The sequence below is a fragment of the Ranitomeya variabilis genome, chromosome 1 (genome assembly GCF_051348905.1).
Source record: "Ranitomeya variabilis isolate aRanVar5 chromosome 1, aRanVar5.hap1, whole genome shotgun sequence".
NCBI classification, from domain to species: domain Eukaryota; kingdom Metazoa; phylum Chordata; class Amphibia; order Anura; family Dendrobatidae; genus Ranitomeya; species Ranitomeya variabilis.
Window position 1 is genome coordinate 1,094,485,731 of NC_135232.1, and position 26,924 is coordinate 1,094,512,654.

Here is a 26,924-nt window from a genome sequence, read left to right on the forward strand (position 1 = left end):
ACATCCCAAAGAGATTATTTAAAATCTTTTACATACATAAAATCAGAAGGAATGATGGAAGATTTGAGCTCAGGAGTATGTAATTGACACACTACCATAACAATCACATTTGGATTGGCAGATGGAGCTATCTTCACACTCGTCAATCTGATCATAGAGGCATAATAATGGATCTAATTTAACACAGATCACATTGACAGAAAGTTACGGGATGAAAAAAAAAATGGTTAAAAAATATATATATATATAAAAAATTTATTTTGGTTTATAGTTATAATGTAATCCATATATAAAAACATTGCTTTTACTCCACACTTAAAAATACAATTACTTCTGCCAACGACGTACTCCATGCTTGCTTGATAAAAGGCGACTTTATTCAATATCTCAGTCTCTGATATCCCATTTTGAAATATTGAGAAAAAAAAATGCAAATATTTGTACAGATCGTTTCCACACAAAATGGAAAAAAGGGGAACCAGCCTGTCCCTATAAGAGACAGGGGAACACACAAGTCTATGAGAAGTTTGTACCGAACGGCTCCGGTCACCATTGTCTCAGAGGTGCAAAGTCCATGTTACTTCCCCCTCATTTTTCTTCTTTTCAATTCTTTCCATTCACCCTCCTGTGTAGATAAACTGTGGAAAAGTTCCTTTACCTTCCTCTTCCTCTCCGAATCCCTGCAAAAAAACCAAAACACACAAGATAATGGGTCAGTTTAAGAAGGTAGAAACATGTATTACCCGTCCTCTCATGGGAAACCGGGAAGTCATCCCCTACATAATTCCAGTAAAAAACTATAATAAAAAAAAAATAAAATCACATTTATGAACAATACTGGAATATAATACACTTGCAGTCCCATGCCACCACGACTTGGCGAACATCACTGATGTAAGTAGTAATAGCCGATATTAGCAGCACTATTTACAGTACATAAATATGAAATATTCCCCAAGGTGCAGGGCCTGGTCTTTATCTTACCCCTGGACCTTAGTCAAGGTGACTCACATATACTACTCCCTCTTCATTTGAAAAGAGTTTCTTCAGCAGCTGCAGTTGATATTTTATAGTTTCATGCAGCTGCAAACCCATCTGTAGACCTCTTTTGTTCTACCCCTTGCTCTTCATAAAAAAGAGGTTTTGCAGCATCTGAAGTGTGCAGTTTAAGGATACGTGCCCACGATCAGGAACTGCTGCGAGTTTGACGCTGCGTATTTATGCAGCATTAAACCCGCAGTGGCCAGTGTTGACAGCATAGTGGATGGGATTTCAAGAAATCCTATGTCCAATATACGTGCATGTGGGCCTGCGGATCGAAACCGACATGTGGCGCATCTTTTAAGACTGCAGTATGTCAGTTTTTCTCGCACGAGACGACATGAGTCTCTGCAACAGAAATTACACCAATAGAAATGTACTAGATGCGGTAAACCCGCACGGTTCAGTGCACACAGGCGGATTTACCTGCATTCAATAGAAGGCAGCGCTTTGGACGCACCGATCATGTTCTGCCCAAAGCGCTGTTATTTTCAGATCATGGGAACCCGGCCATAAACTTTATATACCCCTTGAGACCTAGAGTTTTTTTTTTTCCAATACCCGGGTCATAATGATTATGAAAAGTCAGTAGAAACCCGCTTCCACCCCCCCAAAAAAAAGGACATCAGACGGCACTAACCTCTGTGCAGTCTCTTGAAGTTTCTCTCTGGCCAGGAACTGATTGTCCCTGCGGATTTCTCGGACGGCGCCCTTAAACTCCCTCTTGTGTTTATGGATCAGCCTCTTTCGCTCACGCTCCACTTTGTTGCATCCCTGTTTCCTGCCGAACTCCAGCCTGCCAAGTGAAAGCAACAGAAATGACTAAAATCGTACAAAAAATAAAAAATAAATAAATAAATCTAAACTATCTCAATTGTATCAGAGGTCACCACACTGAGTACCGACACCAGGGTGGCAGCTCTAAATTTCCCCATACATAACCTGTACATACTCACACTGGCATGACTTTTGGAGTGAACATCTTCTTTAGGACGGGCATCTGTTTCTCAAAGACGAGAGGACTGTAGGGCTTCGAGCTGTACTTCTCAATATCTTCTAGTATGTTCTTACATGCGTCCTGAAGCACAGAAGATACTGGTCTCTTACCGGTACAGAATACGTCACATATATAGACTATGAGGCCACACGTAGCCCTAGCCCGGATGGTCACAGCACCGACACTCAAATCTAAACTGTATGTCCACATCGGATCCCAAGTTACAGCATATAAACTCTAGAGCTGCATTCATAATTCTGCTTTTATCAGTCACAGTTGGCTTACATAAGGAGCCATCATGCAGTACATCTAATGGTGCAAATCACCAGGCAAGCCATGTGAAAACACAGAGCAAACCGGAGAGGCTAGGAAACTTCAGATCTGAAGCCAAGAGAAAGGTATACGCAGCTCGGTGCTGTAATCCAGACTGCACCTCAGTGCAGAAATCAGGCCTATGACTGGCTGCAGCAATCAAGAACGGCATGTCATGGGACAGCAGCACTGCTGAGGTCAGTGATTGGTAGCAGCAGTTATATGAACAGAGAGCACATGATCACTGCTGCAAAATCAGCCAAAAATGTGGTGGCGTACAGGTGCGTCATGGGTGATTTAACCTATTTAGTTCCTCTCCTTACCCTCTTAAAATAAATTTAAATCCTTCCATTTTATAACAAGTGCTCTATCTAGGACAGGATACTTACCTGGATTTTCTCGGGGTATGTGTTTCGGGGCAGATGTTCGCAGATAACCTTTTCTATTGGACCGAAAATCTCATGAAAAGCAGGTAAAGTGCCGTAGTTGTCTAAACATCTCTGGACGAGATCCAAACATACCGAAATGCATGTCAGCCTACACAGGAGCAAGGCAAAAAGAATTAGCAAAGAACAGTACGTCTATGAACATATACGCAGAGGGAGAAAAAAAAAGCCACTGATTGGCTGCAGTGGTCATGCACACTGTCACCGCAGCAGTCAAGAAGAGACCCATGCAGTGTAGAGGGACAGTCCCCGCTCTGTTGATTATTTTAGGTATACAAGAGCATTTGGGGTCCCCTTTCCTTAAAGTGGAAAACTCCTTTAAAGTGGTTCTCGGCTTTGTCCACTCCCCCGATTGTTGGAATGGTCTCCTAACAAAGGCAAAATCAGATCAGATGTGATCTCCATGAGAATCTGGTAGTAAGTGTTAAATTTTCCTGCAGCGCCAACTACAGCGGAAAATAAAGTACTACACGGTTCCCCTGCAAATCAATAAGTTGATTATATAAAGCAGGGCAGGACGGGTGCTCCAGAAAAACAATTAGATATGTCCCAACTACAATCCTTGTGATACAAAAAAAAATTGAAATATGCAAGTTACCATTTTGCTTAACTTATTTGTGGACATCAGAGGGCGAGGTCCTTTCATCGGTACTCACTTAAAATGATTGATCTCTGTTTTGTCCTCAGTTTTTAGGCCATTGATTGCCCTCAGGGGCAGATTCTTCTTCACCCAGGACGCAGAGTCCTCCATGTTATCGATCAGCAGTAGCTCCGAGAACTTCCCGTGGAGTTTGAATGGAGGAACCACAACATAATCTGTCAAGATACAGAAAACCAAATACACTAGTTATGAGACCGGACACAAAACAAAATGCCGAGGTAGACTCCAGAGTACTACGGGGAGGACACATTGGGCAGCGTGCCTCCTACTCACGGAAGATTGTAACCTTCTGCTGCAGACACTAAGTGTTAGTGCCAAAAAGCAGAAAAGGTTCCTTTAGGTCTTCATGACCCAAAACCCCAGAGATAACTAAGGAGGCCTCCAGCAATCCACCACCTGGTCTCTAGTCTCTTCAGCAGAGTTCCCCCTCAAAGGTCGCAATCCTGGAGCCCAACAGCCAAGCGGCATTGTGCCTCCCTGACTCTGCAATGTCTGGTGTCTGCACAGGTAACTTTCTCTTGGGTGAAACTGTTTCTTCTTGTAGAGATCCAGCAAAAGTATGAACGTCTTTAGGAAAATTCTTCATGAAAAAAAAAAGGTTATAACAAAAAAAAAAAACCATCGTTCCCCCTACCCTTTAGTTAAGTATCTGATAAGTTAATGTCCACATTATTGGGGTTAGCCACTATTTTATATTGATGGCCTATCCTTACATATTCGGTGGAGGTGCTGGGTGTTGCACCCTCACCAATCAGATATTGAAGTAGTTGCGAATCTATCACCAGTCTAGGGCTGCCCTTATTTTTGTAAAGTTCAGGAGATTTTTCCAACTAATACTCATTAAAAAAAAAGTGTCCATAAGGATCCCTGCACTCCCTACCTAAAAGACCTGACTTTCTTGCAAAAGACGGGCAAGAACTTCCAGAGTAAACGGAGCAGAACCCCACAACCCTCCAGAGTCTCCTCTGAGATGTAGCGTGCTATCATACGATCCTGCTCTTTGCCTTATCCCGATGCAGCCACATCACCGTTCGGTAACAATTTAGTAAAGTACACGGCCGCAGCAATGGGTTAGTGCAAAAACTGCAGCAGACACCCATGATTACCTGTGCCCCACAAAGAAGCGATAAAGAACACGGGATCTCATAACAGAGCCACCAGCATGGAGGTCATCACATATCATTTAGTATATATGGGAAATGTATCAGCAGCAAAGGTCTCTGGTCATTTGCTACAATGTGCCAGCATGGAGTCTGAACATTGCCAAGAGTGGTATGCTCTCAGACGTACAATATTACCATTCACCATTGCAAACAAATATTTTGAGAATACTAAAAAGGAACAGAAACAAAAGTGTATACCCCTACGACGCGCACTTACCTACAGAAGCTTTGCGCGGCGTGGTCAAGTGCAAAATTCCCAGCAGGAAGTTTATCATCTCCGGTATAAACCTCTTGGACAGGGATACAAACTCCAGGAACATGCAGCTAACGAACAGGCCGGCAGCGACATCTTCTAAGGAGGTGACGGGACACTAGAAGTAACGCAGGACACTGGTAAGTGACTAGGACGTGTACATGGGACGCTGTGGTGGCCATACTACAGGCCTGGGCTCTCACCTTTGTCAGCAGCTGGCTCATCACAGTGACGGCTGGGGTGACCACCGGGTGCCAGAAATCAGACGTGGGGAATAAAATACCAGTAATTTTGAAGTACAAGAGCTAAAAGCAGAGAATAATAAGGAATAGGATCACTACACACTCACAAGACTGCTTGCAGAATCTTAAAAAAAAAAAAAAAAGTATATGGAAAAAAAAAAAAAAAATTAAATGTCCACTGACCACATGTAATGCCGGATAGGAAGCTCGGCCTTTGGATTCAACCGCTTTCTCCACGGTGCGAGCGATATCCCGCAGTGCATCCCTTACACAGTTCGCTGCGGCTTCTGGAAACATCTGGCACAGCTTGTACAAAGGCCTGCAACAAGAGAAAAGATGAAGGTTTAGGATTATTTTTTCCGTTGTACAGAAATGAAGAGTACCAATTACAATCCCCACCCTAAATAGGCAGCATTAAAGGGTTATTTTGCCCTCTATAGCCTCAGTGATTCACTGTATTGCTGTCTGCAGAATGAGTTAACAGAGAATCCATCAGCGAGTTCATTCTAATCGTTTGTAACTTTTCTCGGTCTTTGTAGGAGATTCTCCCAGCCTGAATACATGAAAGTTCAGCAGTGCTTTGATGTAGTTTGTGGATACAAATCAGCTGAGAAAAGACCATTCATACACTGACAGCAGCTGTTAGTGGTCGTAACAATGGATACCCAAGCTTCTGCAATGGCCCACACATGGGGTAAGCGACATAGCTAATCAGAAGAACTATACTACATTTCTAATTGGAGTTAATTGAAAATATTTCTATTATTACATCTACTACATATTGAAATAATATCTTAGAGATGGGAACACCCCTTAAATTAAATCATGTACTTGATAATGGTCTAGTGTTACATTCATGCCCCCCACCCACTATTCTTGCTTGTAACAATCTTGTATGCCACCAGGGGCAGTATACAGATAAGTCCTCAGTCATTCCCATAGAGATTTAGTGCAAAAAGAAAACTTACACGATCATCTTGTCAACGGTTTGAAGATCAGGGGTTTGCTGCTCTGCCAGGTCCGTTACATAGTCCAGAAGAAAACCAAATAGTTTCTGGGAAAATATAGAATAAATACTTTTAATAATATTCCGATGTAAAAAATAAATAAGTCATCCCAAGCGCAGATCTAAAGTGTGTCACAGACACATGTGATCCACGAGACGCTTTCCTAAAGAGAATTGAACGGTTTACATACTGACATTACTTAAATGAATTGTCCATCTTTGGGTACATTTTTTTAAAGCCAAATGCAAGTCTATTTTTTTTTTTATATATTTTTTTTTGTTATTTCAGCCACAGAGCCACAGCTGGTTTTTATCAAAAATATTATATTGTTTGCCTTCTGCAGCCACTGGGTTGAGCTTTTTATTGCTGACTGCAAAGTGGGTGAACTGAGAAACGGTCAAGTCAGCTCACTACTGTATGATGGTCTGACTGGGAGTTTGTAACAGTGCAAAATATTGATCGAAACGCCGGCCGGTGGGTGCGAACGCCACTACTTTGCTGCATTGTCACGTGTTGGTATTTCAAGCATCACAACTGCAGAAAAGAGCACTGGGGCATATTTATCAGGCGATTAAAAAGTTATTTTATCACACCACCTCCATGTTGTTAATTTTCTGAACCTCCCCTTTAGGGACCGTACACAGATGTCAGCCTCTCACCTCCAGCTTCGCCTTGTTCCCCTGAGACAGACTTGGATGATTGCACTTCTGTATTCTCTCCAGGACGACGAGCTGCTGATCGGGAGACTTCTCACTCAGGAGAGACAGGAAATCTTCATACGACTCCGGGACTAGAACACAAAAACCCGAAGGTGGAGGCTTTACTATACACTCTGCATTAGTGATCAAGGTGCAGGGATTGCACATATAGATTTAGGGCGTGTTAAAGGGGTTGTTCATGCATGATGTGTCATGGAGTGTATGGAAGCTCCTGCCCGTTACCGTACAGGTCAGTATTCGGCCCGGGTCCTACGCTAATTATTGGGCCTAATACTGGTTGTACCGCCCGACACACTAGTAACTCTCCAATCTCACTTACACATTCATCTGTGCTTACAGACATACTTAAATTAGATCAGAAATGTGCCCCCACGTCAGTGCCCCTTTCACCACCACCCCCCAGCAGCTAGTCCTCCAAAATTTGTTCTAACAGAAGAAAGAACTCCCTCATCCTTAAAACTGGCAAAGTGGCTGATGGGGACTGGTTATTTATTTCTATAGCCAATTTTATGGCTGATATTGAAACAAAGGGGCTGGCTTAGCTGCAAAAAAATCAGTCACCTCATTTAACCCCCTTAAGAACATGCGCCGTACATATACTGTGCAAAACAGAAACGGGTGTATGGAAAAGGCTCACGGGGCGACCCCATACTGACAGGTGATGGCTGTGTGTCATTACAGGTAGTACTTGCCTCAAACAATTGTTAACCTGTTAAATGCTACTGTGAAACTCTGCCAACAACATTTAACACATGGCAGCATGGGGGCACATCATTCTATAAAATTTATATACCGTATTTTTCGCTTTGTAAGACGCTCCGGATTATAAGACGCACACCAAATTTTGAGGAGAAAAATAGGAAAAAACTTTTTTTAATAAATTGGTGGGGCGTCTTATAATACATGCGTCTTAGGCTACGTTCACATTAGCGTTAAGCTAATGTGCGTCGGGTTTGCGTCGGCGACGCAGCGGCGACGCATGCGTCATGCGCCCCCTATACTTAACATGGGGGACGCATGCGTTTTTTTTTGTTGCGTTGTGCCACACATGCGTCTTTTTTGCCGCAAGCGTCGGACCAAGAAAACGCAACAAGTTGCATTTTTCTTGCGTCCGATTTTCGGCAAAAACCGACGCATGCGTCGCAAAACGCAGCGTTTTTGCGTGCGTTTTGCCGCGTTTTTGCGTGCGTTGTGCGTTGCGTCGCCGACGCAGCGGCGCACAACGCTAGTGTGAACTTAGCCTTATTACTTACCAGGGGTTGTGGCTGCGGTGGATCAGGGTCCCAGGGTCGTTGCTGGAGGCAGGAGTGGATCATTGCTGCAGGCTGGGATGAGGAGGTCTGCAGGGGGGCTCCTATGCAGCAGGCTGGGATGAGGGGGTCTGCAGGGGGGCTCCTGTGCAGCAGGCTGGGATGAGGGGGTCTGCAGGGGGGCTCCTGTGCTGCAGGGGGGCTCCTGTGCTGCAGGCTGGGATGAGGCAGTCTGCAGGGGGGCTCCTGTGCTGCAGGCTGGGATGAGGCGGTCTGCGGGGGGGCTCCTGTGCTGCAGGGGGGCTTCGGGGCTGCAGGGCTGTTTCCGGTGCTGCGGGGGCTCTGCCGACATATTGTGAAAGGCCAGAGCCCCCTGGCAGTTCGTCCATGTATTCCTGTATGACTGACTCCGGGAAAATGGCCGCCGGAATCTCGAGAGATGAGATCTCAGCGCTGAAATCTCATCTCCCGAGATTTCGGCGGCCATTTTCCCGGAGTCAGTCATACAGGAAGGAACGCATGGACGAACTGCCGGGGGGCTCTGGTCTTTCACAAAATGTCGCCAGAGCCCCCGCAGCACCGGAGTAGCAGCGGACAACCGCGGTGGCGGGCGACAGTGGTGGCGGGCGGCAGCAGCAGCGGTGGCGGGCGGCAGCAGCAGCGGGCGGCAGCGGACACCCCCTCATCCCAGCCTGTAACGGTAAGCGGTATATCTGCTTTGTAAGACGCACCCCCATTTCCCCCCCAAATTTGGGGGAAATAAAGTGCGTCTTACAAAGCGTAAAATACGGTATATATTTTTATATCAGTTATTGTCTGCAGCACTGAAATGTTGACAGCACTGCTGCCAATCAGTCAGCTCAGCAGCTCATGCAATCATCTCAAGCAGAGCCACGGAGCTCAGTTATTGGCTGTAGCGCTGCTGATAATACATCAGAGCTGCAGACAGTCACAGACACTGAGCGTGAAGAGCACAAAGTCCTGATCGGGAACTAACATCATTTGATTAGAATTGGTCTTGTACACTACATAGCCTCCAAGAAACTCACCATCAAATGTGAATGGGAGCTGAGAAGTGGCCTCATCGGAACCTTTCACTTTCAGCTCTTTGTTTTTCTTTGTTATCTTCACTTGCACTTCATCTTCCTCGCTGTCTCCGCCAGATTCCAGGTCTGAGTGGTTGTCAGAGGCATTGCTTCCCTCCTCCTCTTCATCACTTCCTTCATCATCTTCACCCTCGCTACCCTCATCTGCACCATCACCACCATCATCTCCGGTCTTCAGCTCACTATCGTCTGATTCAGGAAGGTTTATCTTGCCATCCTATCAAAGATAAAAAAAAAAAAATAAAGGCTCGGCTCACATCTCAGGTTCCAGCTGTCCTGTACTAGAAGTAGTGTTGCTGCTGACCGTAGGAAGCAGCCATGTTTTTTCTAACCTCATACAAACCACTTTCATTCCTTTTTCAGTTGCTGGCAAGAAGACGTTAAGAACTGATAAAAAAATACCATAAAGGAACCCAATGCATTCTTACATTAGGAGGACGAGGGAGGCTGGAGCCATTTGTCACAGTCAGTCTGCAAGATACTTAGTACATTAAAAAGGGTTTCTGAGCTGCCATTTCTGAGCCTTAATCATGTTCCCCAGGTCCAGTGCTGAGTCTCCCCTGCTGCTCCCGGTGTCTGTTATTGTCTGCAGCGTTGTCGGAGCTCACCAATTGTCGACGGCGGTGCAGACAGACACCAGGAAGGGCGAGTAAAGCACCTTTTTCTTTTTTTTTAAATGTATAAAGAAGCAAACACAAACTGCAGCCAGCAGTTTTCAGAAACTAGAAAACTTATCTAACTTTGAAACTTCAACCTTTAATAGTTTGGGGGCTGCAGAAAAGCATTTAAAGGGAATCTGTCCCCAGGTTTATGCTGCTGTATCTAGGGGAAGCATAACGTAGATTCCAGGGCTGGATGTATTGAAGTATTTTACATAAAATCAAACTATAACTTCCTGCAACAAGAGCATCATCCGGATAATCACAAGTGTCTGGCTCCCTCCGCAGCCGGTTGCCAGCATTTTTCCCCATACAATCTAAAGAGAAATTTCCAATCAATGACAAGGATAGCCAACAGTTCAAGAATATCAAAGACAAGCAAGGCCATGCACAAAAGTATTACATGGCAGGACAAAAAACTATATCAAGACAAGCACTGGAGAGACAAAACGCTGGAATCAGGGTGGGAGCAAAGTAACAAAAGCCGAAATTACTGTGACTAATGCCTTTGAAGCTCAGACTTACCTTGTAAGAAAGCATCAGACGATCGTCCTTGTCCAGTATGAACCCATCCATCAAATCATCTGCAGATGTATGTTTGGGCTTGTTCTTCGCTTTGTCGTCCTCTCCTCGCATGCGGCGCAGACGCTCAGCCTGAAACACGAGCACAGAGGAAATAAACCAAAAGTCAAAATAAGGACAATATAATCCCCAACCACGTAGACACGGATGACAAATGCATTCAATAGGTACAGATGAGGGGCGGACACAGAGAGGGACCCGTAGTAAGAAAAATTAACGGGCCCTTGGGTAGTACAATAGCTCCTTATAAACCACAAGTACACCTGCTCTGGTGGCAGGAGTGGCCCCAATACCTCTTGGGCCCCTGTGCAGTTGCCCTACTGGTATGTCTGCTCCCAAGATGGTGGGGGGGGGGGGAGGGAGGAATAAATGAAACTTCTACAGATTCTGAAAATAAAGGTCAGTGATGGATCATTTTGTTACCTCAAGTCTCTGAAGCCTCTCTTGTTCTTCTTTAGCAATGTCTTCTTCAGACTTCATCTTGTCGGAGGGCTTAGCTTTCATGTCAAAGACTAGTTGACGGACCATCACGTCATAATCATCAGCCTGCAAATATTAAACAAAACAGGATAATCAGGTATAGTGTATACATGACAAAGACACCCAGAGACTGAATTTATTAAATCATAGCAGAGATCCAATGATAGAAGGGCTGCAGCCATCTTTTTACTGCTCTAATGCATCTAAAATGTGATTTCCAATTTTAAAAGACTTCCACATGTCAAAGTGACCCTGGGGTTTTGATAAGGGTGAGGAATGGAATGCAGAGCCCAACATCGATACCTATAAGGCTGCATTCAGTGTCCTCCTAGTTTTGCCCAACATCGATGCCTATAAGGCTGCACTCAGTGTCCTCCTAGTTTTGCCCAACATCGATGCCTATAAGGCTGCATTCAGTGTCCCCCTAGTTTTGCCCAACATCGATACCTATAAGGCTGCATTCAGTGTCCTCCTAGTTTTGCCCAAGATCGATAATTATAAGGCTGCGTTCAGTGTCCTCCTAGTTTTGCCCAACATCGATAATTATAATGCTGCGTTCATCGTCCTCCTAGTTTTCCCCGACATCGGTAACTAATAAGGCTGCATTCAGTGTCCTCCTAGTTTTGCCCAACATTGATGATAACTATAAGGCTGCGTTCAGTGTTCTCCTAGTTTTATCGGTTTTCTTTGCTTCCTAACCAATTGAAAAGACACCGAGAAGGTCAAAATTTTTATCCAAATTGGTCCGTACACAACAGATTTGTGAGACAAGGGCTCAACATGGAAGGTGTTGGATTTGCATCGTAGTTTTAAGGACAGATCAGAATAGTCTCACACTCTGAAGCGTGATCTTCATGGATCCAGGTGCTATCCGACAAAAAAAAAAAAAACAAACAACAAATCTGGCTGATGTGTGAATGCAGCCGCACCAATGGAGCGAAGTGCTTGGCTCATAGATGGAACAGCTTTTACAGCAGATAAAGAAAAAAATAGGGATTTTTGTGTACTCACCGTAAAATCCTTTTCTCTGAGCCACTCATTTGGGGACACAGGACCATGGGTGTTATGCTGCTGTCACTAGGAGGCTGACAGTTGAGACAAAAAGTTAGCTCCTCCCCTGCAGTATACACCCTCATGCTGGCTTTCAGAGACCCAGTTCAGTGCAAAAGCAGTAGGAGATTAATAACAATATATTACATTAGAGTATAACATGTCAGAGAAAGTCAAGAACCAAAAAGGTAACGAGCCGTAAGGCTAACAGGGTGGGTGCTGTCCCCCCCAAATGAGTGGCTCGGAGAAAAGGATTTTACAGTGAGTACACAAAAATCTCTATTTCTCCTTCACCACATTGGGGGACACAGGACCATGGGACGTCCCAAAGCAGTCCCTGGGTGGGAAACAATACAACCCAAATAACTTCGTGTACCATCTGACTATAAATGCGCGACTGCCGCTTGCAGAATACGTCTGCCAAGGGCCGTATCTGTACAGGATTGAATGTGGACATTGTAGTGTCTTGTGAAAGTATGCAGGCTCGACCACGTTGCGGCCTTGCAAACCTGCTCCACCGTTGCCTGGTGCCAGATGGCCCAGAAAGCACCCATCGACCGAGTGGAGTGTGCTCTAATCCCAGCCGGGATAGGCCTGCCCCTGACCCGATATGACTCTTGAATTGTAGAACGGATCCATCTGGCTATTGTGGCCTTAGACGCGGCTGAACCCTTTCTGTGACCCTCCGGGAGCACAAAGAGGGAGTCTGATTTGCGGAAATGAGCAGTTCTGGAAATGTACCTCCTAAGGGCCCGTACCACGTCCAGGGTATGAAGGGCCTTTTCGACCCTATGTTTTTGCTGTGGGGCAGAAGGAGGGAAGAATGATATCTTCGTTAAGGTGAAAAGATGAAACCACCTTAGAGAGAAAATCCGGAGATGGGCGTAGGACTACTTTGTCCTGGTGAAAGGAAAGAAAAGGCGCCCGGCAGGATAGTGCGGCCAACTCCGAGACCCGTCTGATAGATGTTACCGCCACAAGGAAGGCGACCTTCCAGGAGAGGACAGATAGTGGGACATCCTGCAGAGGTTCGAACGGGGGTTCCTGAAGCACACCCAGAACCAAATTGAGATCCCAGGTCTCTAAAGGCATTCTGTAGGGGGGTAACACGTGGGAGACCCCTTGAATGAAGGTCCTGACTTGCAAGTTGGCAGCGATCTTACGTTGGAACAACACAGATAACGCTGAGATCTGACTTTGAGGGAACTGAGCGCCAGGCCGGAATCAGGGCCGGACTGTAGAAAGTCCAAAACGGTAGGGATTGAGAAAACAAGCGGGGGTGACCTCGGAGCCTGCACCATGAGAAGGTTTTCCAGGTGCGGTGATAGATGCAAGCGGAATACGTTTTACGAGCGCTTATCATAGTGGGAATGACCTGCTGGGAGAAACCAGAGTGAGTTAGAATCCAGGTTTCAACAGCCATGCCGTTAGACGTAGGGCCCCTGAGCTCGCTCTGGTGGTAGATCGCGAAGCAGGTCTGGACGGTCTGGTAACCGCCAGGGGACGTCGGATACGAGTTGAACGAGCTTCGCGTACCATGCGCGACGTGGCCAATCCGGGGCAACAAGAATCACCGGAACCCCCTCCGTCTTGATTTTTCAGATCACCTTCGGTAGTAAGGGAAGCGGAAGAAACACGTACGGGAGTTGGAACTGATGCCACGGGGATATCAGTGCATCCACCCCGATGGCCTGGGGAGACCTCCTGCAACGTCGCCCTGCTGCGGGTACCCCCCCGATAGTTTATGTACGCCACCGCTGTGACGTTGTCCGATTGGATTCGAACTGGGTGACCCGCTAGCAGGAAGTGAAAGCGTCTCAGAGCAAGTCTGATCGCTCGAATCTCCAAAATGTTTATGGGAAGTCTCGACTCACGAATTGTCCAAATCCCCTGGGCAGTGTGGTGGCGAAACACTGCTCCCCAACCGAGGAGACTGGCGTCGGTAGTTACCACCAGCCAGCGGATCGGGAGAAAAGACCTCCCCAAAAGGAGAGATGATCTTAGAGTCCACCGTGTGAGGGCTTGCCTGATCCATGGGGATAGAGGACATGGCCGATCGAGGGACAAGGGACTCCTGTCCCAATTGTCCAGAAGAGCCTGTTGTAAAGGGCGGAGATGGAGCTGAGCGAAGGAAACCGCTTCTATTGCGGCCACCATTTTCCCCAGGATCCTCATGGCAAACCGAATGGACCGCAGGTGCGGATGACAGAGCGTCCAAACTCCCTGCTAAAGCTCTTGGGCATTGGACCGAGGTAGCAAAACCAGCCCCTTTGACGTGTCCAGGATCATGGCTAGGAAGAAGATCCATTGGGCAGGAATGGGGGAGGACTTGTCCAAGTTGATTAACCAGCCCAGGCGCGAAAGAGAATCCAAGGTAATGCGGACGCTTGCTTCGCAGGCCTGATAAGACGGACCCTTTATCAGGAGGTCGTCCAAGTATGGCAAAACGACCACTCCTCGGGAGTGAAGAATGGCCATGACCGCCGCCATGACCTTTGTGAATACCGTGGGCGCAGTGGCAAGGCCGAAGGGTAAGGCCGTGAATTTAAAGTGGTCCTCTTGGATGGCGAAGTGGAGGAACTTTTGATGTGGCGGGAAGATTGGGATATGGAGATAAGCATCTTTGATGTCTACTGATGCTAGGAATTTGCCTGTCTCCATTGAGGAGATAACTGACCGGAGTGACTCCATCCTGAAGTGCCGAACCTTTACGTACTTGTTTAAGAGCTTTAGGTCCAAAATAGGGAGCACCGTTCCGTCCTTTTTCGGAACGACGAAGAGGTTTGAGTAAAAACTTCTGAATCTCTGGTGTTCTGGGACCGGAACAATGACCCCATTTTGGCAGAGGGATTTGATGGCGCGATGAAGTGCGCGAGATTGAGCCCCCTAACTTGGGAGACGAGAGGGGAAAAACCTTGCTGGAAGAGAGGCGGAGAATTCTATTTTGTAACCAGAAGACACCAAATCTCTGACCCATTCGTTGTGAACGACGGAAAGCCAGACATGTTGATAGAGAAGCAGACGTCCGCCTACTTTGGAGGTGTCGACTGGGAGAGTCCCTGAGTCATTGTGAAGGGAATCTGGCAGGCCTGGACCCTCTGGTTCTGGGTTGTCTAGGTTTTCCTCGCCAGGACTGATTCGGCCGGTATGAAGGCCGGGAGTCTGTCTGTGCGTGGAGATCGTTCTGACCTGGACGAGGCTGCGGAGTTGGAACAGAATGGGCTACTGCGAAAGGGCCGAAAGCGAAAATATTGTTGGCACTGAAAAGCGGTTTTTGGCCTGTGTTGTGGGAGGAACTTGCTCCTCCCACCTGTAGCGTCGGAAATAAGCTGGTCTAATTTTTCTCCAAAGAGGCGTCCGCTCTGAAAAGGAAGGGAAATCAGAGACTTCTTTGAGGAGGAATCTGCGCACCACTCTCTAAGCCAAATAGCTCTCCTTATGGTGATGGCGTTTGAAACCGCAGTTGCCGCACAGTCCGCTGCGTCTAAAGATGCGTACATCATATAATCTCCAGCCATGGCAATTTGTTTGGCAAGGTCCGCCGCCTCAGACGGGAGATCCTGTTCCTGAATGGATTTTGCCAGGGCATCTGCCCAGAAAACCATCGCTTTGGCGAACCAAGCCGCCGTGAAGGAAGGAGATAGAGAGGAACCTGAGGCCTCGTACACTGAGCGAGCTAGGGAATCTAGCTGGCGTTCTGTAGGATTTTTAATTGAAGCACCATCAGGTACGGATAAGAGCGTCTTGGTAGCCAAGCGCGATACCGGAGGATCTACTAGTGGAGATTCCGTCCAATCTTTAACAAGATCTGCGGAAAAGGGATACTTCAATTCCAGGGCCTTTTTGCCCGTAAAACGCTTATCCGGTCGGTCCCTGTGTCGCCGGACTATATCCAGGAAATCTGGGTGAGAGGCGAACACCTTATGGGAACGCTTGGTTCTCGTAAAGGAGACTGAATGGTCCGGAGCAGAATTCGGGTCATCGTCCACTTTTAGCGCATGATTGACTGCCTCGATGAGGGAGTCAACAGTAGATCTAAACTCTGGAGCATCCGGATCTAAGGATGCGTCAGACTAATACTCAGAGTCGTGATCGCTACGAGTCCCTGGAGAGGGTGAGCGAGAAGTGGAGCTACCAGAGGCTGAATGGCGTGGTGAATGCTCAGGAGAGGTAGTGCGGATCCGCTTTTTGGATGACCGTGCCTCCTTGCGGTGAGAGCGGCCCCTGCTGGCCGACGCTTCCCCTGATATAGAGGGATCTCTTAACCCATGAAAAAGAGTGCCCCGCTCCCCAGAGGGGTTATCAAGGGATTCAATCGCTTTGGCCAACAAAGCCATGGATTGTGACAGTGACGCGGCCCACTGAGGGGGGGCTAGATACACTGGGGTCGGTAGCGGCAGAGGGCTCCTGGGCACATTGGGTATCACAGGCAGGGCAGAGAGGGGAACTTTGAGGCCGAGGGTGAGGAGCCTGGCAGGTGGTACACGCAGTAAAAAAGGTGGAATGCACCTTAGTGGTCTTTTTACCCCTTGACTGCAACATGTTGTACCCCAAAGTGAGAAAAGAGGCTGCTGGTGGAAGCTGAGGGGTAACTGCTGCAGGGAAGCGCTAAGCGTCATCTCCTTACCCAGGTCCTGTGCCCCGCAAGTCAGATAGGTGGCGTGGAAAAGAACCTCCAGAGCTGCAGGCGTGTGGAAGCCACCGGCCGGCGCTGCTGTGCAGAGGGAAAGATGGCCGCCGAGAGTTCGTGGGGTAGTCTCGCAAGGAGCGAGAAGTGCCAGGACCGGGGGCAGAGCCGCACGAATGACGCGAGTGTGGGCGGAGCCTATCGAGATGCGGCCTGTACTACGCCGAAGCTGGGGACTAAATTTTCGGCTTCTGCCGGCACGCACCCGTGGACCGCCGGGAAAGGACGCCGCTGAGCCCATATCGCCATGGAGTCCTCCCTGAAACGCGACCCCTACAAGCACTAACCCCTAAGAGGGGGGGGGGGGTCCTGAGAAAGTCGGATCTCCTCTGTATCCAGCTCCAAGGTAGATAGGACGGTGCAGGGTTAGGGGAGCCTCCATCCACCATCCCCATGAAAGGGGGGTGGAGAGGAACCGTCAGCCTCCTTCCATCATCCGCTTTTTCAGGGGTGATGCAGTGGGGGCTGCACGGACGCCACAGTGGGAATGGTGCCTCTGAACAGCCGAGGGTGAGACCTGGTGGGTAGGGCAGATGTCCGGCAATAAGGCCTGGCTGCAGAAGAGGATACTGGAGGTGACACTCCAGTGCTCATCTGTAAAAACAGGGGGGAGATCGGTGCCCTTGAAGGAGCCCGTCGCCCCAAAATTCAGCTCAGGCAGTGGCTTCCCACATCGCAGGAGAGGGTACGGAGAGGTAAAACTCCTGTGCTCGCCTGTTGTTGGTTCGGGAAGATCGGAACATGAAAGAGTCCGTCGCCCCTTCGTCCAGAAAAGAAGGTTTAAATCCAGTGTGCCTCCTACGGACACTAAGCTTGAACTGGGTCTCTGGAAGCCAGCATGAGGGTGTATACTGCAGGGGAGGAGCTAACTCTTTTTGTCTCAACTTAGTGTCAGCCTCCTAGTGACAGCAGCATTACACCCATGGTCCTGTGTCCCCCAATGTGGCGAAGGAGAGAAATGCATAAAAATACAATAAAATAAATCACAGACCTCAGCAGAATTATCTCTGAATGTTCATGCTATTAAGAACCTCTTGACGTCTTACCTTTGGCTTCTCGGTCTCCACCTTCCTCTCCGATTTTGGAACCTTGTGCGATAATAATCCCTGGATCGCCTTCCAGTCGCTGTCGAGTTTTTCCGTCAGCTCCAGCGCCTTCTCTCTTTGACTCTGCCGTTCTCTCTGAAAAAGTGGATAACAAACAGAAATTAGAAGAGTTAAACGGATACCCCCCTTATAGTCAATATTAGTACCATAGTTCCCTAAAGCCATGTAACAATATTTTGTGGAACCTCCAATACTGTCATACGAAACCGGAGATCCACAGCTATATCACGGTGCTAGAGGGGATCTCACTGCAGCTCAGCCCGGCGGCTGGGAATGGAGACTCAGTGACCAGATGTAACCTCTATGATGTCACCCCTGGTCACTGACGCTGCGTTCCCAGCAGATCGTTCACTAGTGGTTCTCAGCCTGGACGGTCGCATCTTGGCACCATCCAGGTTGAAAACTAATTATCCCCCAGACATGGATTACGGTGTGGGACAGAACGACGGACAGGTGAGGGATGTTGTTGGTTTTTATTTTAGATTTATTACAGGAGAGCGAGGGCTTCAGTGGAATAGGCGTTTGGTGAGTATAACTGTATTTGTTATTTTTTAAATAAAGTAAAACTGTGTTTTGTTTTATTTCTAATAAAGGACTTTATTCTGGCTGTGTTTTTATTTACCATGTAACTATAGGATTAGTAATGGATAGGTGTCTTATAGACGCCTCTCCATTACTAAGCCGTGGGCTTGATGTCACCTGACAATACAAAGGTGACATCAACCCCACAACTATTACCCCACTTGCCACCGCTACAGGGAAAGTGGGAAGAGCCGGGCAAAGCGCGAGAATTGGAGCATCTAATAGATGCGCCTTTTCTGGGCAGCTGTGGGCTGCTATTTTTAGGCTGGGGGGGGTCAATATCCATGGCCCTTTACCAGCCTGAGAATACCAGCCCCCAGCTGTGAGCTTTAGCAAGGCTGGTTGTCATAAATGGGGGAAATCACACACTTTTTTTTTTTTTAATTTAAATACCGTATATACTCGAGTATAAGCTGAGATTTTCAGCCCATTTTTTTAATGTCATTGTCCCTGGGGGTCGGGGGAGCGGCAGCTGTCACATCACACTCACCTGCTCCCGGCGCTTCTCTGCATATCCCAGCTGCTCCAATGGTCTCCAGCAGCTCTTCCTGTGTTCACTGGTCACGTGGTACCGCTCATTAAAGTAATGAATATGGACGCAACTACACTCCCATAGGGGTGGAGCGCATATTCATTACTTTAATGAGAAGTACCAGTGACTGCTGAACACAGGAACAAGCTGCCGGCGCTCGCTGGAGACCAACAGAGAAGCAGGGAACGTGCCAGGAGGGTGAGTCATGCGATATTCACCTGTCCCCGTTCCACTGCCGCGCTGTGTCTACGGAGTCCTCTGGCTGTGACGTTCAGGTCAGAGGGCGCGATGAAGTGGTTAGTGCACCAGCCTCTGACTGAACAGTCACTCCAGAGACCCGGAATACACAGCGGCACACGGTGGTGTAACGGGGACAGGTGAATATCGCAAGTGCTGGTGAACCCGCCTGCTCAGGACAAGAGGTGAGTATGTGATTTTTTTTTTTTTTTTTTTAAGTCACAGCAGCAGCATATGGGGAATAATATTCTATGGAGCATCTTATGGAGCCATAACCAACCTTTGTGCAGCATTATATGGGGCATATTTTTGTATGAAGCATCTTATGGGGCCCATCATAAACTTTATGGAGCATTATAGGGGGTGTATTTTGTATGGATCATTATATGGGGATCCTGATTCAATATGGATATACAAAAACACTTAACCTTCTGATGTCTCAATTTTACTTTTATTGGTATCTATTTTTATTTTTGAAATTTACCAGTAGCTGCTGCATTTCCCACCCTAGGATTATACTCGAGTCATTAAGTTGTCCCAGTTTTTTGTGGCAAAATTAGAGGTCTCGGCTCATACTCGGGTCGGCTTATACTCGAGTATATACGGTAACAATAATAATTAAAAAAAACAGCGGGGACCCCTCTATTCTTGATAATCAGCCTTGCTGAAGTTGACGACTGAGGATGGCAGCCTGGCTGGTTATAGAAAATACAGGGGAACCCACGCCGGTTTTTTTCATTTATTTATTGCGCAGGCGGCAGCTGATAAATACTCCCATCAGTCGCTCCTGCTGTCACTTATTAGCAGCAGCAGGGGTAGGCTGATGGGAGTAATATTCCCATCAGCCTTCACATCCTGTCTCTTTTATTACTTAAATAGAACTCATCATTCTCCCCTGCTCAAGCCGATAGCTGGCACAGCAGGGGACAATGATGATAGCAGTGTTCAGTACCCGGTTTCGGGGAACAGCGCTTACTGTAACGCTTATTCCCTGGTGCCCATCCTAGTGGTACTGATGCAGCACATGCATGCCAAACGTGTGCCACATGTATTACAAACACGGACACTGACATCTCCTGCCTGTACCGGAAATGTCAGGATGTGTGAATGGGACCTTATAGTGGGTTTTTATAGCGGATTTTTATGTTTGGCAGCAGTCACACACTAAAAGACGCTTTTTATTGCAAAAAATAGTTTTTGCATCACCACATTTTGAGGGCTATAATTTTTCCATATTTTGTCCCACAGAGTCATGTGAGATCTTGTCTTTTGCGGGACGAGTTGACGTTTTTACTGGTAGCATTTTCGTGCACATTACATTTTTTGATCGCTTTCTATTATGATTTTTGGGAGGCAGAATGAACAATAAACAGCAATTAATTTATTTGGGGGGGGGGGGGGGCGAATGCCGTTCCGTGTGATAACATTGATAAAAGGCAGCTTTATTCTTCGGGTCAGTACGACTGCAGCGATACCTCATTTATATTTTTTATGGTTTGGCGCTTTTATACAATAAAGACTATTTTATAGAAATAATTATTTTTTAATCACTTTATTCTGAGAGCTGTAAGTTTTCCGCTGATGACGCTGTATGGCGGCTTGTTTTTTGCGGGATAAGATGGCGTTTTCAGCTGTACCATGTTTATTTATATCTGTCTTTTTGATTGCATATTATTCCACTTTTTGTTCGGCGGTGTGATGATAAAGCATTGTTTTTTGCCGTGTTTTTTATGGTGTTCACTAAAGGGGTTAACTAGTGGGACTGTTTTATAGGTCGGGTCGTTGCAGATGTGGTTACACCAAATGTGTACTTTTATTGTTTGTATTTCTTTTTCATTCAAATATTTATTTAGAGATAGTATATTGATTTTTTTTATGATTATTTTTTATTTACTATTTTTACATTTAAAAAAAAAAATGTTTTTACTTTTTTTTTACTTTGCCCCACTATGGGACAATCATTGTTTGCAGGCTGATCCGTTCTATAGCATATAGATGAAGCAGCATCCCCATGCTATAGAAACCGTCAGCGCTGCACTGACAGACTTGCTGATCATGCACTGCACATGATCAACAAGTTTCCTAGCTCTTGTGACCCAGATGTCGACATCTGGTCACCATGGCAACGATCGGGTCTCCAATCCAAAGGCAGAGGGGCTGTCAGCCCTCTGTCGGCTTCCGGAATGCTGCGATCGTGTTTGCTCACAGTATTTCAGGGGTTAAAGTGCTGGGAGCAGTCTGAGACTGCTCCTGGCACCTAGTGCCGGGTGTCAGCTATCAGAATCAGCAGACACCCAGTGGCGATCGCCTGCGAACCCCCCACCACCATCGTGACTGCGGAGATCGCGATGACATAATGATCCGCCCATGGTCAAATAGGCCCAGGTCACATCCGATGTCAGAAAGGGGTTAAAGCTGTTCCCGGTTACATCCATACAACCCCATACCTTCTCAATCTTAGATTTGGCAATCAGCTCCTCGATGAGCTCTTTCCGTGTTTTTGGCTTTTCAGGTTCCTCCTCCTTTTGCTCAGAAGTGGCTTTCTTTCTCAGCAATCCACCGCCTCCAAAATGTGCAGCCGTTAATTCAGCTGTGTGTGTGTGTGGGGGGGGGGAATAAATGTAAAATAAATAAAAATCTAGTTGCATACTGCTATTGCTAAAGGAGCCGTCTCAGCACTAACATTTAGGATGTCTCGGTAACAACTGCCGTTACGGAGCTCTGACACGGATCTGGTCAGTTTACCCTTGGAAATATACAGTATGTAATATATATATGAATTTTTTATAAGCAGAAAAAATGGGCCACAAGTAAAGAAACTTTAGAAAGTTTCAATCACAAGTTACATTTCAAGGTCCTTTGTCAGTTTGGCAATGCACCAATTGGCAGGAATTACCTTGAGTGCGCTCCTACTACTACTCCTATTATTTGGGCACAATCTGTCTCCTGAGGATTTACAAAACAAGTATCATTGGAGACTTATTGTTAGATGGCAACTCTGTAACCCCATTTCCATCAAATGACAATGTACATCATGACGAGTGATCCATTCCTGTAAAATCATCATATTGTTATGAAATTGTGATGGTGCCAGCTTAACGTGCAGACGACATCCAGCTGTAGTAGCTCTGATCAGGAATAACTCCAATCCCAGATGTTAAATCATGTAGATGCCACGAGAAGCAGCCAACACAGCATCTAAACAGTGTACTGCTTCTACCGTCATCCAAATATTGCCTCCATGTCACGATCATGGGGTCTCTGATGGGTAGTAATGGCTGCCTGGAGTCTTAAAAGACTAGTAAGATACCGACAGGCAACAATACATGAGCTTATGAACAGTGATTTAAGGATACAGAATCAGAATTACTGGCGATATAGATAGATATAGATTATCCTACCCGACAATGCTCCGCGCTCCTCTGTGTCGCTATCACTGTCCACAGGGTCGTTCATCTTTTCGAGTGCTGCCAGAGACTGGCCATAGTGAGTGAGTTCCTCCTCCTCGTTCAGATTATACACAGTTTTCTTGGTAGCATGTTTCTATAAATGAGAAAAAAAAAAAAAATGACCAGAAAAATGTTTCAACCACAGAAAAAGTTGACCAATCAAGGACACTAATTTTATTGTATTCCCCCTACCCGATGGCTGACGTCAACTTTACGCAACTTACTGATTTATACATATAAAAAAATATAAAGATCAAGATAGTGAAAATACAATGAGGGTAAGAAAAGATTCAGTAGCCAAGATCCAAATGTAGCAGAGCCAAGTTTCCCAACTGACCAGCCATTTCTTATAGCACAATATCCACACATCACAATAAGAAAAATACAGCAATAAAAAAAATAAAAAAAAACAGATAAATCCAGGTCTGCGATACAATAGCCAATTACACAGCAGAAACATTTATAAGAGGACGCCTACAGTTACCACTGCACCATGCACGGGCGACAACTCCTTACCTTTCGCTCCAAAGCAAATCTCTTCACCATCTTCTCCTCCGGAGTCAGTTTGGTGTCATATTCTCCAAATCGTTTGTCACTGAACATATTGGTCTTTCCTCTTCGCTGATATTCTTTAAGAAGAGTATCCTTACGCTGGAAACAAACAAAACAAAAAACACCACAATGTATATGTTATGAACAAGTCTGCAAAAAGAAAGAATCATTCATGAATGGTCGACTTCTGCATTACCTCTTTCTGATCATCTATCATTTGCACCAATTTTCTATCTTACCATTTTGTTAATATAAACAAGTTGTCTGGGATCTCAAGAGAAAAAAAAAAAATAAAAAAAAAAAATAATCAGGTAAGTGTAGGGAAATCAATCAAATAAAAATATACTTCTTGGTGGTTCAACCAGTAAACAATGATCGAACTTGGACCGCCGTCAGTGCTGGAACCACAAGAAACTGAATAGGCAAGCACTATTTTATTTTTCTATTAATATAGCCTTGTATTTATTCTTTGTTTGGTTTTGTTTATTTTTTTGCATCCCAGAGAAATCCAATAAACAAGTATGAGTCAGAGGAGTAAGCAGGGGCACATCCATGTTCAGTACTGGCCACGACTACCCCATGTAATACGAGTCTGCCAACAGGGGAGCTGCTCTTACAGATCCGCGCTCCATTATGGCATAAAGCGTTGGATGCCGCCCTCTAAATAAGATATCCACATGCCCGAGCTGAGCTTGTGGATTGGAGGTTGTCGTCACTCTCCCAGATCCATGACAAGACGGACTCCTGTAACTTCCAGCAGACCCCACTGATTTATAAAGGGGTCCGTTGGGTTGAGCCATGATGTGCATAATTTTCAGTGGATAAAGATTGTTCCTATTCCGGATAAAAACCACAATCAGAGACTGATCATCCAACAGATGTGAGGAAAGCTTTAGGGTACACGACAACTTTGGCAGCGACAGCTGTTACACAGCCAGAGTTCACTCAGTGCTGCTGCTACGTTGTGGTGCTGTAGAAGTAAATCGTACCACTTATACTCACCTCCGGCAATGTCAACACTCACTCTCCTGGGGATTGTGTGACATTGTTATGTCACGTGATCCCTGAGGCCAATCAGTGCTGGCTTCACTCTCCTCATCTCCTACAGACACTGGAGCTGCTCTCTCAATTTCTCCGAATGTGTTAATTTGACCAAAGGATGGGACAGTGAAGCCAGCGCTGAATGGCCGCAGGGCTCTCATGACAATGTTATGTGATCTCTGGGAGAGATGGCACTGATGGTGAGTACAAGTGTTGCTATTTTACTCGGCGGAAGCCATAGGGATCAGAAGGGGTTGTCTGACCAGTGGACAACTCGTTTAACCTTGGCAGAGCAGGACCCTGAGATTGCCCGGTGCTGGCTTAGGGTACCGTCACACAGTGCCATTTTCATTGCTACGACGGCACGATTCGTGACGTTGCAGCGTCGTATAAGTATCGCTCCAGCGTCGTAGACTGCGGTCACACGTTGCAATACACGGCGCTGGAGCGATAATTTCATGACGTATTTGCGATGTAGAAGCCGTTGGTTACTGTGCGCACATCGTATACAACCTGTGTCACACGATGCAATCATGCCGCCACAGCGGGACACTAGACGACGAAAGAAAGTTTCAAACGATCTGCTACGACGTACGATTCTCAGCGGGGATCCGGATCGCAGTAGCGTGTCAGACACAGCGATATCGTAAATGCATCGCTGGAACGTCACGAATCGTGCCGTTGTAGCGATCAAAATTGCACTGTGTGACGGTACCCTTAGAGCCTCAATCTAGGTTAGGACTTTTAGTATCAAATATGGATTTTTAGCTTTTATGTTCCCTGCGCAAATCTCACATTTTCATGGAGATGTTCATGATTGTAAAGTGTGCAATGAGTTACTGTCTACGGCATTGGGGAGGGGCATACAAGTGTGTTTAAAGTTCAGGCTTTGCATTTGTAAAGTGTGAAAAATTGAAAGTGTAAGGCTATGTGCACACGTTGCGGATTCATGCGCGGATTTTTCCACGCAGATTTTGAAAAAGCCGCAGGTAAAAAACGCACTGTGTTTTACCTGTGGCTTTCCAGCGGTTTTTGTGCGGATTCCACCTGCGCATTCCTATTATGGAGCAGATGTAAACCGCTATGGAATCCACACAAAGAATTGACATGCTGCAGAAAATACAACCCAGCGTTTCCGCACTGTATTTTCCGCAGCATGTGCACTGCGGATTTTGTTTTCCATAGGTTTACATAGTACCGTACAACGGACGGAAAACCGCTGCAGATCCGCAGCCAAATCCGCAACGTGTTCACATAGCCTTAATAGTTAATGTTTCCCTTTCCAGAGGCACAGAGGACTTTTGGGATAAAATGTATCAATGATGCAAGATCTGTACAGGTCCCAGCACCATCAGCATTCCCTGGCACACAGGGGTTTGGTGGGCACCACTTATTGGGGCAAGCTTCTGCAGACCCTTCACTACAGTAGACAAATATGCCACAGTCCTAACGAACATTAAAGGGATCTTTTTCTTCTTAAATACATGCATCTGGGGCTATGAATAACATCTACATTATAATGTTACATCTCCTGGCTTTACCAGGCCGTTTGTTTTCCTGCATATTCATCTTTGATGTGGCCATAAATCAGCTGAGAGGAGCTCAGAACAAAAAATCCAGATAATGAAAGTTACTAACTCTACAAGACCATGAGAAGGAGCTCGATGACTGACTCTCCGTTGCCTCATTCTGCAGCCAGCAGGAGGGGAGCAGTGCTACGTTTTGAATGAAAGTCAATTATTTTTAGCCCAAACTACATTCATGTAAGAAAGGAAATCTTCCCTGAGGCGGATAATCCCTCTAAGCAATAACATCCCCAGCCCATTGCTGTGACCTGTAGTCCCACAGCTCGGTCTCTGGGAGCAGATCACAGGGCTCACTCACCTTCTGCAGAGCCTTAGACTTGGACACGCCGGGCAGCCCCACATCATGCTTGGTCTTCCTGCCCAGGACACTGAATTTCTGCTTATTGATCTTCACTTCAAACGGGTTATCCCGGACCTCGCTGCGGGCTTTGCTGACCCGTGCGGCGGCTCCTGCCGGCGGCTGCTTGCCTTTCTTTTTATGCTTCGCCATAACGGCGGTGACAGCTCCGCAGCCCGACTCCCTGTACACACGTGTGCTGTGCTCCCAGGACCGGAAGCTGCGAGATTCAGCGCACGTCGCACACTTCTGACGTCACGTGTATTTCCGGGTCCTGAGACGAATTCTGCGGTGGTTCACAGTAACCAATCATTGGACGGCTCTAATTTTTTCTTCGGCTCTTAGAAATTAACAGCCGCGCCGTGATTGGTTGTTGTGGGGCTATTACAGACAGTGTCTTTTTCAGGATTCTGTACACATACTTTCTGCTGCGGATTTCCACAGTGTCACATACTGATTGTGTCCTAGATTTGCTGCTAATTTTATCCATTGCAATAAGTGAAATCGCAGTAAAAACGTATCTACAGAAAGAAGGGACAAATTATGCAGAGCGCTGTGGCAAATTCTGCCCCTGGTCACCCCCAAGCCACGCATGTTGACCATTTCTTTCTCCCCCTGACAGGAGGAGTTGTCAGAGGGGCGCTAGCAGTGAGGGACATTCAGCAGACCCCTGAGATTGCAGGGCGTAGACCCAAATCTGGGGCTGTCCGCTGTATACAGGACAGTTGGGACTAGAGATGATCTATTCACCAGACTCCGGTCCACATCCAGATCAGTGGTACCTGGTGGCTGGAGGGGAGGCCGCAATCACAAATCTAACCTCCCGGTGTCCCCAGCGTGGCTTTTG

At 46.6% G+C, this 26,924-nt stretch overlaps 1 protein-coding gene across 1 annotated transcript; it reads right to left on the bottom strand.

Annotated features, from left to right (window-relative positions):
- Nucleotides 1-241: 241 nt before the first annotated feature.
- Nucleotides 242-26,375, bottom strand: NOP14 (NOP14 nucleolar protein). Its single transcript, XM_077280048.1, has 18 exons — nucleotides 26,039-26,375; nucleotides 23,078-23,212; nucleotides 22,514-22,655; nucleotides 21,560-21,702; nucleotides 17,702-17,836; nucleotides 10,862-10,984; nucleotides 10,382-10,510; nucleotides 9,141-9,414; nucleotides 6,782-6,912; nucleotides 6,084-6,169; nucleotides 5,299-5,434; nucleotides 5,077-5,178; nucleotides 4,838-4,991; nucleotides 3,453-3,612; nucleotides 2,740-2,887; nucleotides 1,998-2,119; nucleotides 1,682-1,837; nucleotides 242-680 (listed from the first exon to the last, which is right to left on the bottom strand). Exons 1-18 carry the CDS (start codon nucleotides 26,228-26,230, stop codon nucleotides 578-580), a joined length of 2,571 nt encoding a protein of 856 aa, XP_077136163.1. The 5' UTR covers nucleotides 26,231-26,375; the 3' UTR covers nucleotides 242-577.
- Nucleotides 26,376-26,924: the final 549 nt, after the last annotated feature.

Bases quoted from the DNA above. Each gene is read 5' to 3' on its own strand.
- NOP14 (XM_077280048.1), bottom strand. From the start codon at position 26,230: ATGGCGAAGCATAAAAAGAAAGGCAAGCAGCCGCCGGCAGGAGCCGCC. The intron at 10,985-17,701 runs GTAAGACGTCAA...TAATATTTGCAG, and splicing joins TGGAGACCGAGAAGCCAAAG to GCTGATGATTATGACGTGAT. The intron at 6,170-6,781 runs GTGAGAGGCTGA...ATATTTTCCCAG, and splicing joins GGAACAAGGCGAAGCTGGAG to AAACTATTTGGTTTTCTTCT.